Source organism: Oryctolagus cuniculus, chromosome 8, assembly GCF_051225735.1.
Source record: "Oryctolagus cuniculus isolate XC-2025 breed Fujian yellow rabbit chromosome 8, ASM5122573v1, whole genome shotgun sequence".
In the NCBI taxonomy this organism is placed as follows: domain Eukaryota; kingdom Metazoa; phylum Chordata; class Mammalia; order Lagomorpha; family Leporidae; genus Oryctolagus; species Oryctolagus cuniculus.
The window spans coordinates 12,486,155-12,504,717 of NC_142874.1; the positions used below are offsets into that span (position 1 = coordinate 12,486,155).

The following is an 18,563-nucleotide window of genomic DNA, read 5'->3' on the forward strand; positions in this document are numbered from 1 at the left end:
TGTGCTGCTCCCCTGCACATACGGTCTCTGCTGGGGATGCCCTGGCTCTGCCTTGCTCAGCTGACTCCTGCTTTTTAGAGCTCAGCTTGGGGGCAGTAGCGGCAGGGAGACTTTTCTGACCTCCAGTCTGATTGGGGTGCTCCTGTTTCCTCGTGCCTCGACTTTGCTCAGATCGAGGCATTGCCAGTTTTTTCTGCTGTCTGCTTAAGGGCAGAGATGGCCGCAGAGCTTGGTTGGATTAGTGGGTGAAGTTTATTCTACCTTTCTGAATAGTCGTGAAGCTTATGTTAAAACACACTCAAATGGGCCTTCAAACAGCCATCCACTGTGTTGAGACAGTGCGTAGCACTGTAGTCTGTAGTCTGCTCTCATGTATGTATTCGGATCTGAAAAAATAAGTCGTTGTTATTTCTGATTTTGATTTCCTGTTCTATCCAAGCTTTAACAAATCTTAAAACCATAGAGCTTAGCTGGTTTTGTGTAGTGAGTTAAGAGGCTCTGGAATCAGATTTTGGGTTTGAATCCTGGTATCGCCAGCAGTTAGGGGATGCTCAGAAAGTTATCCATCTGTAACCTTTGTTTCCCCATCTATAAATTTGGAGGATGAAGTCATTATAGTACCTGCTCGTTATACTGTGGTAGGGACTAGATGAAATAACACATTCAGGTGGAAACTTTTACACAGCCCCTTCCTGCAGACACCACCGGCTTTTCCCACCCTGGCTATTTGTGAACCCGCACAATCCATAGGATCGCAGAGCGGCTTATGTTCTCAGAGCAGACTCTGTCAGTTCTGCACACTGATCTGGAGGAGTTACAAGTTAGTGACACTATGTGCCACTTTTTGTGACTGTCATGGGACCTGCCTGGTAGCGTCGTTAGCCATTCATTCAGCTCCACTCACTGAAATGGCCAGGCAGGCTCACCAGCAGTGGGGCACTGGAACGAGTCATTGGTGCTGATCTCCTCCTCCTCCCAGTCTCTCTTGGGCTAGAGGGAGGACACATGCCAGGAGGAGCTCCAAAACTTTCCGTGTGAACCTCTCAGGGACAAGTTTATAAGCAGTGTGGATACTTTAAGGAGTTGGTTAAACTTCTGTGAACATGTTTTTTGTATGTCTCTGGAAAGTTACAGACATAGACAGGCCATCGTTGTAGGAAATTGGCAGAACGATGGAGGTGGGGACCATGTGTGACCTGTGTACACCATGCACACGTGTGTACCTTCAGTGCCTGGGTGTTTGAGGGGTGGAAGGGTTGCTTGCTCTCACCATACATGTTTCAGTCATTCACGACCTTGTTAGGCTTTGGAAACCGTCTTGCATGTTCTGAAATAACAGACATTCTGAATTACCTGGAGACGCCACATATAGCATGTACAAAGTGCATGATCACATGTTTCTCAGTAAATTGAAATGGGTATTTTAAAATTAGAGATATCATTATGGTAGCTGAATAAATGGTTTGTTTTAAGGTATCAAAATGCCTTTCAATCTTATATGTGATAGTATTTTCTAGCCTTAGAGAATGACATGTTTTGCATGTGTAAAATGTTCTAATTAAGTTTGGTTTTAAATGCCCAAATGCCTTTTAAGCAGCAGGTATAATTAAATATAATGTTGCCCTTGGTTGATGACCCAGAGTAATTCTAAATATCCTTTTTAAATTTGGAGGTAACTTTTCACTTGGGTGTTTCTGTTTCCTATCTTAATGTCAGACCGTTATCTGCCTTTTCTGTTGATACTGCTCTTAATCAGACCACCCTTCTGTTGCCGTCAGTCCATTGATGGCTTGCTGCGAGTAACCAGTAATCATGTTAGGAAAGATTTCTGGGTTAAACAAAGGCAGGATTCTAATGGAGGCAACAGACACGCTAGGCCTCTCTCACAGCTGCTTGCCGTGTGCTGCGTGTTTAGGGATCCTGTTGTCGAGGACAGCCACCTTGTCTCCCAGAAAACTGGGCCTGACAATGGTGGCTTTGCGTCAGATGTTCAATATGTCCCTCACGCAATTTCTTCTCCCTGCTTTGGTCAACAGTCAGAACTTGCTGTGCGATGTGACAATTGTGGCAGAAGACATGGAGATCTCTGCTCACAGAGTGGTGCTGGCCGCCTGCAGCCCTTATTTTCACGCCATGTTTACAGGTATGAAATAATTCAGTTAGTGTTATTTTTCTCCAGTGTATACAGATCTGAGCTTTTCTTTCCGCATCGTCTTTTGTTATTAACGCCCAGCTATAATAGGTGGAGACTTGTAGTGGAAGAAAATGCTCTTGCTTGGCTCGAAGTCCCTCCTGGTGTCTGTCTGTGTTGAGACATGGACAGCATGTCCATACCCGTATGTCTGCTCACATGCGTGTATTTGGAGCTCAGCTCTCCTCCTCTACAGTTTTATGTCCAAGTATTCTTTCAGGTCGACTCCTTCACTCTATTACAGCTTTTTGGTACTTTATGGCAAAACAGAAGCATTTTCAGTATTTATTTTTATTTTTATTTTTTTGACAGGCAGAGTGGACAGTGAGAGAGAGAGACAGAGAGAAAGGTCTTCCTTTTGCCGTTGGTTCACCCTCCAATGGCCGCCGCGGCTGGTGTGCTGCGGCCGGTGCACCGCGCTGATCCGATGGCAGGAGCCAGGAGCCATCCTCCACTGCACTCCCTGGCCACAGCAGAGAGCTGGCCTGGAAGAGGGGCAACCGGGACAGAATCCGGTGCCCCGACCGGGACTAGAACCCGGTGTGCCGGCGCCGCTAGGTGGAGGATTAACCTAGTGAGCCGCGGCACTGGCCTTTTTTTTTAATTAAAAAAAAATTTTTATTCATTTGAAAGGCACAGTGATACACACACGCACGCACACACACACACATACACAGAGTGATTCTTCATCCACTGGTTCACTGCCCAAATCACTGCAATAGCTGGGTCTGGGCCAGGCCAAAGCTAGGAGCCAGGAGCTTCTGCTGCGCCTCCCATGTGGGTACAGGGGCCCAAGGACTTGAGCCATCCTCTCTGCTTTCCCAGGTGTATCAGCAGGGGGCTGCATCGGAAGTGGCAGGTGGTGGTTTAACCCACTGAGCCACGACACAGGCCCCATTGATTATTTTATTTTTAAATGATTTTGACAGTTGCTTTATCTGATGTTTACAGTGAACAAAACAATGTTTATTTAATGTCTTTTATTTGGAAATATGAAGAAATACAACAGTTTGTCCATAAGCTTAGGTTTTACTTTTCAGCTGTAAAAATGTATACAGTGATTTTAGTATTTCAGTATTTCTGGAAAAGGAGCATTTATAACCATACACTTGAAACCCTTAACCTCAATACTTTTTTATTATTTTTCAGTTTAAAAATATACAATTGTTCCCTCTTATCCCTGGGGGATACGTGCTCCAAGTTTTTTATATATACTATTGTTTTTTCCTACACACACATATCTATGCTAATGTTTAGTTTATAAATTGGCACAGTAAGAAGTTAATAGTAATAAAATAGAACAGTTAACACAATATGCTGTAATTAAATTGCCAGCATCAGTTCTCTTTACTATGAGGCCATTATTCAGTAAAATCAGGGTTACTTTAATACAGGACTATAATACTGTTGTGACTGTGGTCTGATAACTGAAATAGCTACCAAATGACAAAGGGATGTTTTACAGTCTTGGCAGGACACAGTGAGAAGTGCATGGTTTCATCGTACTACTCAGGACAGCTTGCAGTTTATTTTATTTTATTTTTTTAAAGATTTATTTATTTATTTGAAAGGCAGAGTTACAGAGAGGTAGAGGCAGAGAGAAAGAGAGAGAGAGAGAGAGAGAGAGAAAGGTCTTCCATCTGATAGTTCACTCCCCAGATGGCAGCAATGGCAGGAGCTGGGCTGATCCAAAGCCAGGATCCAGGAGCTTCTTCCTGGTCTTCCACGTGGGTGCAGGAGCCCAAGGACTTGGGCCATATTCCACTGCTTTCCCAGGCCATAGCAGAGAGCTGGGTCAGAAGAGGAGCAGCCAGGTCTCAAACCGGTGCCCATATGGAATGCTGGCATGCAGGTGGTGGCTTTACCCACTGTGCCACAGCACTGGTCCCAGCTTGCAGTTTAGAAGGTGTGATTTTTTTTTTTCTGAAATTTTCCATTTAATATTTTTGGACCACAGTTGACTACAGGTAACTGAAACTATAGAAAAGGACAACCTAAGTTAAAGTAGGAAGTACTGTTACTACATACAATGAAATGAAGTTATTTGTTCCATCAATGAGTTTGTATTTGTGTATTGATACACAAAACAGAAAATACCAGTATGAATGTAGCTACATAAAGAAGTAAAAATACAAAGCTATTTATGTCTTAGAAACTACTGAGTGTTTCCTGTTCCTGACATTTTGCTGGATACTTCCGTGAATACAAAAACAGTCTGAGCCTGCTTCCTGCCCTGGTAGCTTATTGTGGATTTGGGAGATGAGATGTGCACGCTAGTGCATGGACGGGCCAGTGCTGTGGTGCAGTGGGTAAAGCTGCCACTTGCGATGCCAGCATCCCGTATGGGCACTGGTTTGAGTCCTGGCTGCTCCACTTCCAATCCAGCTCCCTGCTAATGCACCTGGGAAAGCAACGTGTTACGGCCCGGGACCTTGGGTCCCTGCACCCATGTGGGACATACAGAGGAAGCTCCTGGCTCCTGGCTACGGACCAGACCAGCTCCGACAGTTGTGGCCATTTGGGAAGTGAACTAGCGAATGGAAGACTTCTCCCTCTGTCTTTCTGTCTGTCTCTCTCTCTCTCTTTGTCTCTCCCCTTCTCTGTAAACCCTGCCTTTCAAATAAATAAATAAATAAATCTTAAAAAAAAAAAAAAAAAAAAACAGTGCGTGGAGAGCTGTGTGCCTTAGCAGTGATAACGATCGGGAAGGCAGCACTGAGGAAAAGGGGAGCTGCTTCTTGCCTCCTGATGCATGGAAGGGATTTCCACGGATAACTGTGGGAGGGAGAATGGATTTGGTGTGAACTCTGTGTCTTGGGAGTAGAGAGGAGAATCGAGTCCCCCTTCCTCTTCAGCCTGATGAAGCCCCGCTGTTCCTGAACCAGGTTAGGTAGTGGAAATGCAGGAGGCACCACAGCCAGGCTGTGAACCACGTCGGAGAAGTGATTTGGGAGGGGGCAGTCAGCTGGGGCTGATCAGAAATGTCAGTGAGGTGAGACTACTCAGCTTGGTAAGTCCCAGGGTTCACTTCAGACTCTCTGTGTATCTTGTTTGTTATCCCTGGACACTTCTAGAGAGTCTCAGCTTGTAAAAGAAATATCCGATCTGTTGTCCTTGTTCAGGAATTCCCTGGTAAAGTGCTGCTTCTCCGTAACTGGCCTGCCGTCAGGTCACTGCTGTTGCCACGTCCTCATCGGAATCACTGAGCCTTTGCAAGACTCACTCGATCAATCTGTTTCAGTGTAGTCATCTGGAAAATGGGGGCGATAATATTACACGCTTTGTAGAATTTCAGTAGTGATGAAATGCGTTTATATATATATATGAATTTCTCAGCATTGTACTTGGCACAAAGAAAATGTTCAATTAATATTAACAGTAATTATGGCCATCTTTTTCTTGTTTGTTTTACTCTAAATTCTAAATTCATAAATTTTGTATTTTTTTCATATTTATTTTATTTATTAGAAAAAATTACAGAGAGGGAGAGAGAGAGAGAGAGGGGTCTTTCATATGCTGGTTCACTCCCTAAATGGGTACAATGGCTGAAGCTGAGCAGATCCGAAGCCAGTAGCCAGGAGCTTCTTCCAGGTCTCCCATGTAGATGCTGGGGCCCAAGGAGTCGGGCAATCCTCCACTCCACTACTTTCCCAGGCGCATTAGCAGGAAACAGCCAGGACTCAAACTGGCGCCTATATGGGATGCTGGCACTACAGGCCAGGGCGTTAACCCACTGCACCACAGCACCAGCCCCTATATTTATATTCTTTAAGAACAAAAAAAGCCCTAGGGCAAAGCTTTTTGCCCAATAAATGTTTTATTTTCCACAGAGTAATAAAAATGTATGTAATTTTAGATTCAAGAGCAGGGTGCTTTCCTTGCTCTTCGAGAGGCTTTGCATAGGCCTGCATTTGGCCTGGCAGGTAAGATGGCAGTTAAGATCCCCATGGCCCATTGTGGTGCCTGGGGTTGAGTCCCCGCTCTGGCCCTGATTCCCCCTCCCTGCCAGGGCAGACCCTGGGAGGCAGCAGGGGTGGCTCAAGTAGTGGGGTCCCTTCCACTCACATGAGAGACCCTGATGGAGTCCCCAGCCCCTGCTTTACCGTCCTCTGCCCTGGCTATTCAGAGCCTTTGGGAAGAGAAGCAGTGGACGCGAGTTCTTTCTGTCTGTTTCTCTCTCCCTCTCTAGTAAGATACATAAATCTCCTTAAACAGGGCTTTGCAGACTCACAGTCCCCGACTTCCCTGAGCTTTAGATGCCCAGAGAAGTGAACGTGGAGATAGAGTGGGAGTGTTCCCTGCGCTTCAGCCTGCTTTCCTGCTCTGTCATCAAACTGCATTTGTCTCCCCCATTTTTTTTCTTTCTTTTTTTTGTGGTCTAATAGTTTTCCTCATATTTTGGCTGACAATGAGACCTTGCAGACTTTCTGGTGTATCTCAGTTAACTTGTACGGGGGTACTTTTCTTTGTACTTGAAAACATTATTTATTTTTCAGTCCAATTAGTGCCTGCCTGAGAATAGACCTTCTATTCTTGGCCAAATTTTACATTGCTAAGGTAGATGAAAAAAAGGAATAATATGTTAATTTCTGGCACTTATAAAATGTAAATTGAGTGTTTGACTTGTAAATTTTTACCACTTTTTTGAGGCATATGGGGGTACTTCAGAAGGTTGTTAGAAAAATAGAAATAAAAGTATGAGTTTGTTTTGCTGCAAAATTTTTTCCCATAATATTTAAAAAATGTATATTATGAAAAAGCTGTTCATGGATTTCAGTGTTGTTTTTTATACCAAGATAAACTCCTACGTTTAATTCCTTTTTCCATAGGTTTTGGAGTACCCTCATATTTTCAATGTCATAGTTTTGTATTTACCCATTTCAAATGTGTAATTCAGTGAATTTTAGTAAATTTACCAAGTGGTGCTTTCATCACCACAAATCAAGTCTACAGCCTCTCTCTTTCCATGAACCGTTTGTGAGGTCCATCCATACCAGAGTATGTTTCAAAGGAAGGTTTGTTCCTTGTTGTTGCTTACCAGATTCCCGTTGTGTGCATGTCCCACATGTCAACTTCCCATTCACCAGCCACTGGCTGTGTGCGTCACTTCAGCTTTGGCCGATGAATAAGGCTGCTGCTGTGAGCGTTCACGTGCAGTTCTTTCTGTGGACAGGCATTTTCATTTCTCTTTGGAGCAGATGCCTGGGGTGGAATTGTTGGGTCACATGAGAAATTTACACTTGATTTTTTAAAAAAAAACTGCTAAGCTGTTTTCCAAAGTGGCTGTACCATTTTATATCCCACCAGCAATATATACGAAGGTTCCCATTGTTCAGCCTCCTTGCCGACATTTGTTACTGTCGGCTTTTTTTTTATTTTATTTTTTATTTTTTTATTTTTTTCTAAATTGCTATTTAGTTGGTGTGAAATGGCGTCTCATTGTAGCTTTAATTTGCATTTCCGTAATGACTGAGAGATCTGAGCCTGGATCAAGGTGCAACTATTTTAAAAGAGGCCTCCGTCTTGTAACCTGACCAGGCCCTGAACCCTGAGCCAGAAGCTCCTAAAGTAAATAAATGACGTCCCCTTGCAATAAACTCTCCTAGCAACAGCCGATTAGCAGATAACAGAGAAATACCTAGAGTTTCTGGTGTCTTCTCAAGACAATTAAGGTGACTGATAACTTCCGGAGACCCTGCAGTTTGGCACTACACCCCAGCAGCTTGGACCCTATACTTTAAGCCAATCAATTTAAAAGGCATCAACCCCAAAGCCATCCAACCACCTTTACTAGGTCCATTCCCACCACGGGATGCACTAATCAGTTCTAAGAGATGGCCTTTGAATTTCCCATGGGATGAGATGATTTGCCAAATAGTACTATAATGTATAGAATGTCTCTGAAAACCCTATAAAAACCTTGTTAATGGAAGGTTCGGGGCTCTCAATTCAAATCCGCTGCGTTGGTGATAGTTGAGAGCCCAGGCCCGGACCTGTAATAAAACTCACATGTGTTTTACAGCGGTATCCGCTCCTTGGTGGTCTTTGGGGACAGTCGAACTAGGCATAACAACTGATGATGTTGAGTGCTTTTTCCTGTGCTTATTATTTAGGTTAAACTTTTTAGGGTTCTTCATGCTAATTTTTTAAAAGATTTATGTATTTTATTTGAAATAATTACAGTGAGAGAGGGAGAGACAGAGAGAGAGGTGAGAGATCTGTTGGCTGGTTCACTCCCCAAATAGCTGCAACAACCAGGGTTGGGCCAGGCCAAAGCTAGGAGCCAGGAGTTTCATCCGGATCTCCCATATGGGTACAGGGGCCCAAGCACATGGGCCATCCTCTGCTGCTTTCCCAGGCACATTAGCAGGGAGCTGGATCAGAAGTGGAGCACCCAGGACTTGAACCAGCAGCCATATGGGATATTGGCACTGCAGATGATGGCTTAACCCTTTGCATCACAGCGCAGCCCTTTCAGCATGCTGTTTACATGTTTGGCAGTCTTGGTGCTTTGCTTTCTCTCCACTTAAAAACAGTTAGTTACTTGTTTTTATTTATCTGAAAGGCAGAGCAAAAGCAAGAGAGTTACGCTGTCAAATGCCTGCAACAGCTGGGACTGGCCCAAGTCAAAGCCAGGAGCCCAGAACTCAATCCAGGTCTCCCACATGGGTGGCAAGGACCCAATTTCTTGGGCCGTCACCTCCTGCTTCACAGGGTGTACATTAACAGGAAGCTGGGGTCGGAAGCGGAGCCAGGTCTCAAATCCAGGCACTCCTGTTTGGGATGTGGGGGATTCCCAAGCGACATCTTTTGCTTTTGAATACACCGTGTAGTCTACAATGTTATGAAGATTAGGTAAAGAAGGGACAAAGATTTGAGCCTGGTATTCAGTGTTCCTGTATTCATTTCAGTGTTGGCCAGATTGTGAGTCCATTATTGATGTTCTTCATGGTCTGAAGTTCTGTTAAAACTACATTGTGAAAAATATAGTGAGCTCAACCAGGTAGGTGTTTAGATGCTGTGTATGTTTATAGACCTTTGCCAATGACAGGGCATTTCCCTACTCTTGTTTTGCTCTGTGTGTGTGTATGTGTGACTAATCTACTGGGGGAATGGGTAACATGCAAATATTCCTTTTTGACCTTTGTTTTTAATCTCCCATAAACTGTCATTGAGTTTTTCATTCAAATTATATCACCTAAAAATTCTGTTACTTGGGGCCGGTGCTGTGGTGCAGCGGGTTCAGCCGCCATCCGCTGTGTTGGCATACCATATGGGCGTTGCTGCCAGTCCTGGCTCCCTGCTTCTGATTCAGCTCCCTGCTGATCTGCCTGGGAGAGCGGAGGAAGATGGCCCAAGAACGTGGGCCCCTGTATCCACATGGGAGACCTGGATGGAGCTCCTGGCTTGTTGTAGCCATCTCTGGGGTGAGCTAGTGGATGGAAGATTTCTCTCCTTTTTCTGTCTCTTCCTCTCTCGCTGTAACTCTTTCAAATAAATCTTAAAAAACAAAAATTCTGTTATTCATCATAGTTTCATGTGTTGGAGTAGAGACTGAGGTGAAAGTAATTCTACGATGTAATCACAGGTTCATACTTTGTGAATGAAGTGTGGGCCTATTTAGAGTTAGGTTTATTACTTGAGAAAGAACACATCAAGGTGTGTTTTTTTTTTTTTTTTTGGTGGGAAAATGGAACTAAAAACTGTTTATTGTAATGCAAGAAACTAGTACATGCACAGTATTTTCTTTTTTTAAATTTTAAGATATACAGATTTCATGCATTCATATATACAAATTTAGGAACATAGTGATTTTTCCTACCCAACCTCCCTCCTACCTGCATTCTCTCCCTTCTTCTGCCTGTCTTTCCTATTCCTACACTTAATTTTTACAAAGATCTATTTTCAACTTGAGTTCTTAATGCTTTTAGATTACTTGGTTGTTACAGTTGAGGCATTTAAAAAGCTTTTTGTTGAACAAATACATTTGAGGTTTATTGGAGCCACAGGCTAAACTTCCTGAAACCTGGTGGGAAATATTGAATTTTAGTTTTTATTGCTGTGTGTGTGTGTGTGTGCGCGCACGCAGGCACGCATGCTTTTTTGATTTCTTTTGACGAATTGGACATGATTCAGTGAGGTAAATTAGAATAAGAAAATATGTATTATTATTTGAATGATTAAGAAGTGAGATTGCTTTTTCTTGTTTTGTTTTAAAAGATTTATTTATTTGACAGGTAGAGCAGTAGAGAGAGGGAGAGTCAGAGAAATCAACCATCTGCTCTTTACTCCCCAAATGGCTGCAACAGCCAGATCTGGTCCAGGATGAAGCCAGGAGCCAGTGACTCTGTTCTGGTCTCTCACGTGGTTGGCAGGGGCCCAAGCACTTGGGCTATCTTTTGCTGCCTTCCTGGGCATATTAACAGGGAGCTGGATCAGAAGTGGAGCAGCCAGAACTTGAATCTGCACTTTGATTTGGTCACCACAGTCCCAGGCCCTGGGAAGTGAGATTTCTTAAAGTTCTGTACATGGTGGCCGGCTTTGCAGTACAGCAGGTTAAACTGCCACCTGTACCTCAGCATCCAATATTAGCACCTGTTTGAGTCTCAAACTCTCTGCTTATGATCCAGCTCTCTGCTAATGCGCCTGGGAAAGCAGCAGAAGATGGACCAAGTACTTGGGCCGGCCCTGCCACCCATGTAGGAGACTTGGATGAAGTTCCTGGCTCCTGGGTTCGGCCTGGCCTGGCACAGGTCATTGCAGCCATTTGGGAAGTGAACCAGTGGATGGAAGATCCCTTCCCACTCCACCCCCTGCCTCCACCCCTCTGTTGCTCTGCCTTCTCAAATAAATAAAATCTTTTGTTAAAAAAGTTCTATATATGGTTATGTTTTTCTAAGAATTATGCTTTAGTTCATCCAGGAATATTTATTGAGCATCGTTTATGTGCTAGGCATTTTCCTAAGTTTTGGGGATCATATTGATGCACAAAAACAGCTGTTTTTTTATGATTTTAGTAGGGGAGAGGAGGAAAATCAGAAAACAGAAAGAAGAGGTAATTTCTGATATCCATGACTGCTGTGAAGAAAAATAGACTTTAATACATAAAGAGCTTACGTTAGACTGCTTTAGGCTGCGTGTAACAGAAAACTCCACTCAGGCTGGTTTACATAGTTAAGGAGTAGGCTGGGTATCAGGAGTGATTGGATCTGCGGTTGAGAAGTTAGTTCATCAGGAACCTGTTTCCCATGTCTGTGTGTGTACTCTGCTACCCTCAAATAAAATATTCTGGTAAGGTTGGTTCCCCTCCTGTATGCAGGAAGCCCACAAGAGTAGACACAACACCTTCGGGGAGGAGGAGGGCTACCTCTTTATTTTTTTTCCTCTTTTAGGAGCTAAGAAACCCTTCCTAGAAGTCACCCAAACCAGACGAAAACCAACAGAGGAATGCACTTACCATGTTTGCCTTAGATCAGTTGTACAACTAGGGAGTTAATGAGGGAGCTTGGTGGGGGCGGCTGGGTCAGCTTGTGTGTGTCAGTAGCTTCTTTGGGTTACCAAGACTAATAAAGGACAAGAGGCAGTAATGACTAGGGTAGATGACAAGGAAACTTGAAAACTGATGAAATAAAGTTTATTTGTCAAATATAGCTATAAATCTGTCGTTCATTTCTGAGAGTTTCAGCATAGTCAGTTTTTGTTTTGTACTTTCATTTTTCCTCCATGCAATGTTATGTGCTACACAATAGAATCATAGCATCAATTTAAAAATTAAATGGATCTTAGTGTTTGTCCTCTTAAACCTATTCACTTCTCATTTATCCATATTCAGCATGGATAAATGAAGTTGTCAGGGTGTGCCAGCCTTCAGGACTCCTGATTAAAGGCCCTTTAGATGGAAGTAATTTTACTCATTGATACTGGGCCTTCAGAAAGTTCATGGAACATGCATATTATGAAAAAACTATGCATGGATTTCAAAGAAGATTTTTTTTTTTCACCAGAGTAAACTTATCTTTCATTTCCACTTTTCCACAGACATTTTGAAGTCCCTCCCATGTCCTTAAGTTTTTATGGTTTGGAAGATTTCATTTCTTTTCTCAGAAAGAAAAAGTAGAGATGATGCAGTATTTGTTAGTGGAAATGCTCGGGCCAACCTGATATGTACAGTGGATGCTCAGTAAGTGCTGCCTGAAGTCCTTCATAGCTAGACTGTCACGCTCGTGACTAATTGAAGTGCTATTAATCATGTTAAGGAAAAACGCCAGATTGGCATTTGTTTTGTTTTCTTCATTCTGTAGTATTCATTCATCTAAACAGTATTTGTTGGGTAGTTCTCTCTAGCATTGTTGGATACAGAGATTAGAGAAACTTCATCCCTGTTCTTAGGGAGTTCAAGCCTTCTGGTGGGGAGAACTAACTACAGAGTGAACTATAATAGAGTAGATTTGCCTGTGTTACCAGCATACCTAACACGAGAACCTTATCCAGCCTTGGGCTACCAACCGATAAGCCCGGAACCTTATCCAGCCTTGGGCTACCACCGATAAGCCTGCATGCAGAAGTTCTAGCTGAATCTTGAAAACTGTGTAGCGATTACAAGAGAAAGGGGAGCTAAAGAGGACAAGATTCAACACACGCATTAAGGTTAAGAAATTCCTGTGTGTGTGTGTGCGTAAAACCCAAACTGTTCCTTGTTAATCTATTTTCAGTCAAGAAATGGGAGAGGTGGGGTTAGATACTGATTGAGAGGGGTTTGTGTGCTTGGACTGGGAGAAGCTGAAGAACTTGGAGTGGTGTGGTTAACTTTGTGGAGACGGTACTGGAGTTAAGAAAGAATTGGGAGGTCGTTAAAGTGGCGCATATATGAGTCTTGAAAAAGATCATAGAAAATGCAGATTAATGAAAAAACTATGCATGAATTTCAAAATTATTCTGCACTAAAATAAATACATTTTCTATGAACATTTTGAGGTTGCCTTATATCTATATTAATCATGTAGGTTTTGGTGAATCGTAGGACTGATGAGTGAGGAAAAAAAAGGGAAAACTCCGGAATGACTCTGACACAGGATTTTAGCATAGGTGGCTGTGTGGATGTCCTAATGTATCTTCAGAATTCTAATATAGCTCCACAGTTACATGTTCAAAACATAGAAACACAACGCTCAGATCCATGGAGAGGGTATGGGAAGCTTACAAATGGTATCCGATGAACAGTGTGCACAGTCACTGGAAGCAAGCCTGAGTCTCACAAGGGCATATTGTTTAAAGATCCTCCAGAAACACAGCAAAGGGCAGTAGCTCAGGTAATGGTTAACAGCTAGAATTAGATATCAATGGCTTTTTTTCTAATATGAATTTTATTCATATTAGAATTTTTGGACTATTAATGTAATCAGTGGTAAGTCTTGTTTTTGCATATTAATATGACAAAAATACAGATTGAAAAAAAATTTTTTGACAGAGTTACAGACAGTGAGAGAGAGAGACAGAGAGAAAGGTCTTCCTTCTGTTGGTTCACTCCCCAAATGGCTGCTATGACTGGCGCTGTGCTGATCTGAAGCCAGGAGCCAGGTGCTTCTTCCTGGTCACCCATCTGGGTGCGGGGCCCAAGGACTTGGACCATCCTCCACTGTCCTGCTGGGCACAGCAGAGAGCTGGACTGGAAGAGGAGCAACCGGGACTAGAACCTGACGCCCATAAGGGATGCCAGCGTTGCAGGGGGAGGAATAACCAAGTGAGCCATGGTGCTGGCCCCAGATGAAAATGTTTTAAAAGCAGTATATACTTAAAGTTGAGTTTCTGGAAGCAGATACAATATTCTAAGAGAGAAATAATTAAAAGTAACCGAAAGGAATATGTGGGTTAGCAGAGTACATTTTACAGCAATACTTTAAACATTGTAATATTAAAACTACCTGGCAGAGGACTATTTTGCAGTCACTTATTCAAATTAAAGCCAGACCTGGTTTTGTTTAAGCTAAGTCATGCCCACGTCTAAGACCCAGGTGTGTGACTTTGCGGTCTTGTGACCCCAGGCTCTGCAAGGATTTGCACATCACAGAGCCCGGGTAGATGAAACAGAGATGGCTTTTGTCTAAAGGCCAAATGACAGTCCCTAGAGTGGTTTAACTTTTGGCACAAAGGAGCCTTTAGATCATGCAGATTCCCAGATACCCACAAGATGCAGAGAGAGTGAGAGGGAGGAGATGAGGAATTCCTTGTCCACGTTTCTTGCCTCATTTGCTGCAGTGAGAGTCACTACTCCAGCGCCCCTCCTTCTTAAGACAGAGGTGTATGTAGCCTGTGCTGGTTGACTGTGCTCCTCCTCGTGATGCAGCGGGTGTTGTTCTCCCTGGAAGTAGCTTGGAGGAGAACAACTTCCTTCTGAGATCCTGTCAGTTCTTCCCCAGGGGAGCACGCAGTTAAGGAGACATCACTGTTAAGACATCTCTCCTCCCAGGGTGTCTACAAAGGAATTTCTTGTAATTATGGATTCCTGTAGGCTTTTCTGATAGTTCACAATGACAGTGCACTGTATCTGAAAAAGAACGGAGCTTTCAAGAGATCTTGGAACCATTGTGTGATTTTTTTATAGGGTGCCAGATTAAGGAGAAAGAGTCGGAGGGTGGCATAGTCTTCATGTTTCTACTTTGACATCTAAAACCTGTTGATTTCTGGAACCAAACGTTTTTGCCAAGGATGTCCTATGGCACTCAGCATTATTCTTGAGATTTTTCTTTTTCCAGTGTTCAGTTGCTGTGTCACTTTATATCTTGGATTGTTTGGTGGTGTCCTGCGCAGATCAGCTTTCTGCCTTCCCCAGGTCCCCTTGGATTAAGGACCACCCTTCTCTTTTCTGTCTTAAAATGGTGGGTAGTACAAATAATAAGTGTTGATGTAGAAATGGCTTTAGAGTGAAGGGACTGCAGATAACAAATAGGAGCTGAACTTTTGCTGAAAGGTCTCTGTGACAGACCTTTGCTACAGACTAACCTCTGCATCTGTGGGATCTATTTTCTCATGGTTTCCTGCGTGGAGGTTGTGGCCTCCCACCAAGGAGCCAGCCTCTGTCTCTGGCCAGCATGCTCCTGGCATATCTTGTGCTCGTTGAATCAATGACGCTGACGGAGTGGGCTGTTTCAATGAGTGCTGGTTGCCATTCCCCCAAGGTGGTAACATCATTACTGTTGTAGTCATGCCTAGAAACCCACAAGGACAAACTACTCAAAAGCACTTGGAATACAGCATCCGAACTTAAAGCCACAGGTTTGATAGTTCATGTAACCGGACACTTAGCGTGTTTGTTCATTGTTGTGTTGTGATTTTCAGGACTCTGGGTAACAAAAGTACATTTTATGATTTGCTGAGATAAACTTTGAGCAGAGGTAGGGAAGTGTTTCGGGGCCTGCAGAAAGCAGTGGGTCATGCCGCCTCCTGCACACAGGAGCGTGGTAAGAAGACGGATCCGCCTGTGCTGGCGTTGGTGTTTCCACGGCAGAGTTTCGCTGCAGTAACACTCTTACTCCTTTGTGTTCTAGGGGAGATGAGTGAGAGCCGGGCAAAGCGAGTTCGAATAAAAGAGGTGGATGGCTGGACCCTGAGGATGCTGATTGACTATGTTTACACTGCGGAAATCCAGGTCACAGAAGAAAATGTACAGGTAGGAGCACGCTCCTCAGTTGAGCTCCTTCCTTGTGTAGCTTTCAAAACAAAAGCGTTCCCACACAGTATACGTTTTGTGCCCAAGTGATGGGACTCATTGTTGAAATTGTATTTCTAAGGGGGACGTGAAATGGTTACATCTTTTTAATAATGTCTCTGATTTTAGTATCTTTTATATTAAAACTTCTTAGCTACAGATCCTTTAGTTCTCTGGATGTTGTTTGTTCTTTCTTGAAAACCCTGTCATATTCATTTATGATGATTGATTGATGCTGCCCACAGGTTTTCTTTATTCCTTTGAACAGTACAGTCTACAAAAGATGTGTTTGACTGTTAATAGTCCTTTACTCTTTGACTATTTCAGCATCTTCGTTAAGTAGTACTGGGGTTTAACTCAAATCTGATATTGCGTCTTTATTATTTTCTATTAATAAAACAGATGTTTTATATATGTTCTATACTTGTTTAGCACAGATAGATGTGGAGTAAAAAGTGCAAGTCCCCTTTTGAAACTGTCCTTTTCTCTGAACCCACACAGTGGTCACTGTTGGTCCCCAGAGGGGAGCTTCTGTTGTCTGTGTGGTATGAATCCTTCCAGGCCCTTCCCTGTGCCTTCACCCTCTCTCTCTCTCTCTCTCTCTCTCTCTCTCTCTCACACACACACACACACACACAAACTGTCTCCGGATAACTATATTTATACCATACTCGTTCTACATTTTTATTCATTGTGCAGTGTCTTGAAGGTCTTTGCACATCCGTATATATTGATTTAGCTCTGTCTTTTGTGTGCTATCATGTATGTCAATCAGCATTGCGGTTTTTCACCTTTATAAAACATGTTGCAGTGGAGCTGGTGCTGTGGCGTAGCGGATAAAGCTGTTTACTGCAGCACCGGCTTCCCATATGGGCGCTGGTTCGTGTCCCAGCTGCTCTGCTTCCAGTCCAGCTCCCTGCTAATATGTCTGGGAAAGCAGCAGATGATGGCACAAGTGCTTGGGCCCCTGTACCCATATGGGGAGACCCAGATGAAGCTCTTGGTACCTGGCTTCGGCCTGGCCCAACCCTGTCCATTGCGGCCATTTGGGGAGTGAACCAGTGGGTGGAAGCGCTGTCTTTCTGTCTCTCTCTCTCTCTGCCTCTGCCTCTCCTTCTCTGTAACTCTGACTTTAAAATACATAAACTAATCTTTTAAAAATGTTGCACTGAGTGGACATTTTTATATTTGCACCCTAGAATTTCTTAGGCTGCATTCCTCAGAATGGAATTGTTTGATCAGAGAGCATGTGTATATTTTAATTTTTGATGCTAATACCAAATTTCCATCCAAAATTTAATATATGTTTCATCTAACGATACATTGTGTTCTGAAGACAGTGAAAAGTACCAGGACTAAATTCTTTTTTAGAAGTATTTATTTGTACTTAAAAGGGAGATTAAGGAAGAATCTCCTGCCTGCTGATTGACTCCTCAGAGGCCCATAATTGCTAGGGCTGGGCTAGTTCAAAGCAGGAAACAGGAACCATGAGGATTTCTAATGTGGGTGGCAGGAACTCAGGTACTTGGGCCGTCATCTCCTGCCTCCCAGCATGCATCAGTAGGAAGCTGGATCAGAAGCAGAGCAGCTGAGGCTTGATCCCAGGCACTCTGATATGGATGTGGGGTGTCCCAAGTGGTGGCCTAATCCACTGTGCCATGGGCCCACCCCTAGGACTAAGTTCTTTTTTTTTTTTTTAAAGATTTATTTTATTTGTTCAAAAGGCAGAGTTACAGAGAAAGACAGAAGGGGAGAGATAGAGATCTTTCATTCACTGGTTCACTCCCCAGACGACTACAACAGCCAGGGCTGGGTCAGGCTGAAGCCAAGAGCTAGGAATTTCATCCAGGTCTCCCACATGGGTGCAGGGTCCCAAGGATTTGGGCCATCTTCTGCTTTCCCAGGCACATTAACAGGGAGCTGGATTGGAAGTGGAGCATCCAGAACTTGAACCCGTGCCCTTAGGGGATGTCGGCATCACAGGTGGCAGCTTAACCCGTTACACCACAACACTGGATCCTAGGACTAAATTCTTAATAAGCAATCTCTCAACTACCAGTTGCAGAATTAGGAAAAGTATGGATTCTTTTATCCCTTCTAACTGTTTGAAATATGCCACAAAATACTTAAATTTGGAGACTGAAATCTTTATGTTTTAACTTGTGAAGAATTGCTGTCAGTTGTTAAATGTGACACATTGGCCAAGCTAAGGCCCCTGGGTGATCCAGATGGTCTGCTAAGCCTACCCAGGAGTTCTACTTGTTGGGTAAGGCATGGGGGTTGTATATGAAGGTGTGAATCAGATGCTAGGTGAACACTTTTTTTAACGTGTATGAGTATGTTTGGTATATGTCATGAGATTGTAATAGAAAGAGCTCATCTAATGCTGGTCTTTTCTGTATGGGTAAATTAGTTGCTGAATTCCAGGGTGTTGTTTTCTATGAAAATTTATTTTGGGTTTCTTTTTGCTCCTTTTATTTGTTTTAGTGCCTGGGCATCACTGTACCCTGTATCTGACCTTCCTAAAATCAGGACTGATTTCTTTGATTGACATAATGAGCCATGTGGGAGAATATTGGGAAAGATGCTGTAGGTCTAAAAGGCTAGACTGTGAATGTAGCCCTGACTGCTGCCTGTAGTAGTTCTTGCGGTGAGGATATTGGCCTA

General features: G+C 43.3%; 1 protein-coding gene across 2 annotated transcripts in view; it reads left to right on the forward strand.

The window, feature by feature from the left end:
- The window catches only part of KLHL2 (kelch like family member 2), a 123,232-nt gene that overhangs the window by 24,373 nt on the left and 80,296 nt on the right, over positions 1-18,563 (forward strand). Inside the window, exons 3-4 of one of the 2 annotated variants that reach the window (XM_008273508.5) lie at positions 2,037-2,143; positions 15,736-15,857. In XM_008273508.5, the coding sequence (XP_008271730.3) occupies positions 2,037-2,143; positions 15,736-15,857 (229 nt within the window). The remainder of the gene's footprint in view (positions 1-2,036; positions 2,144-15,735; positions 15,858-18,563) is intronic. The other variant, XM_070047275.2, reaches the window with a different exon arrangement.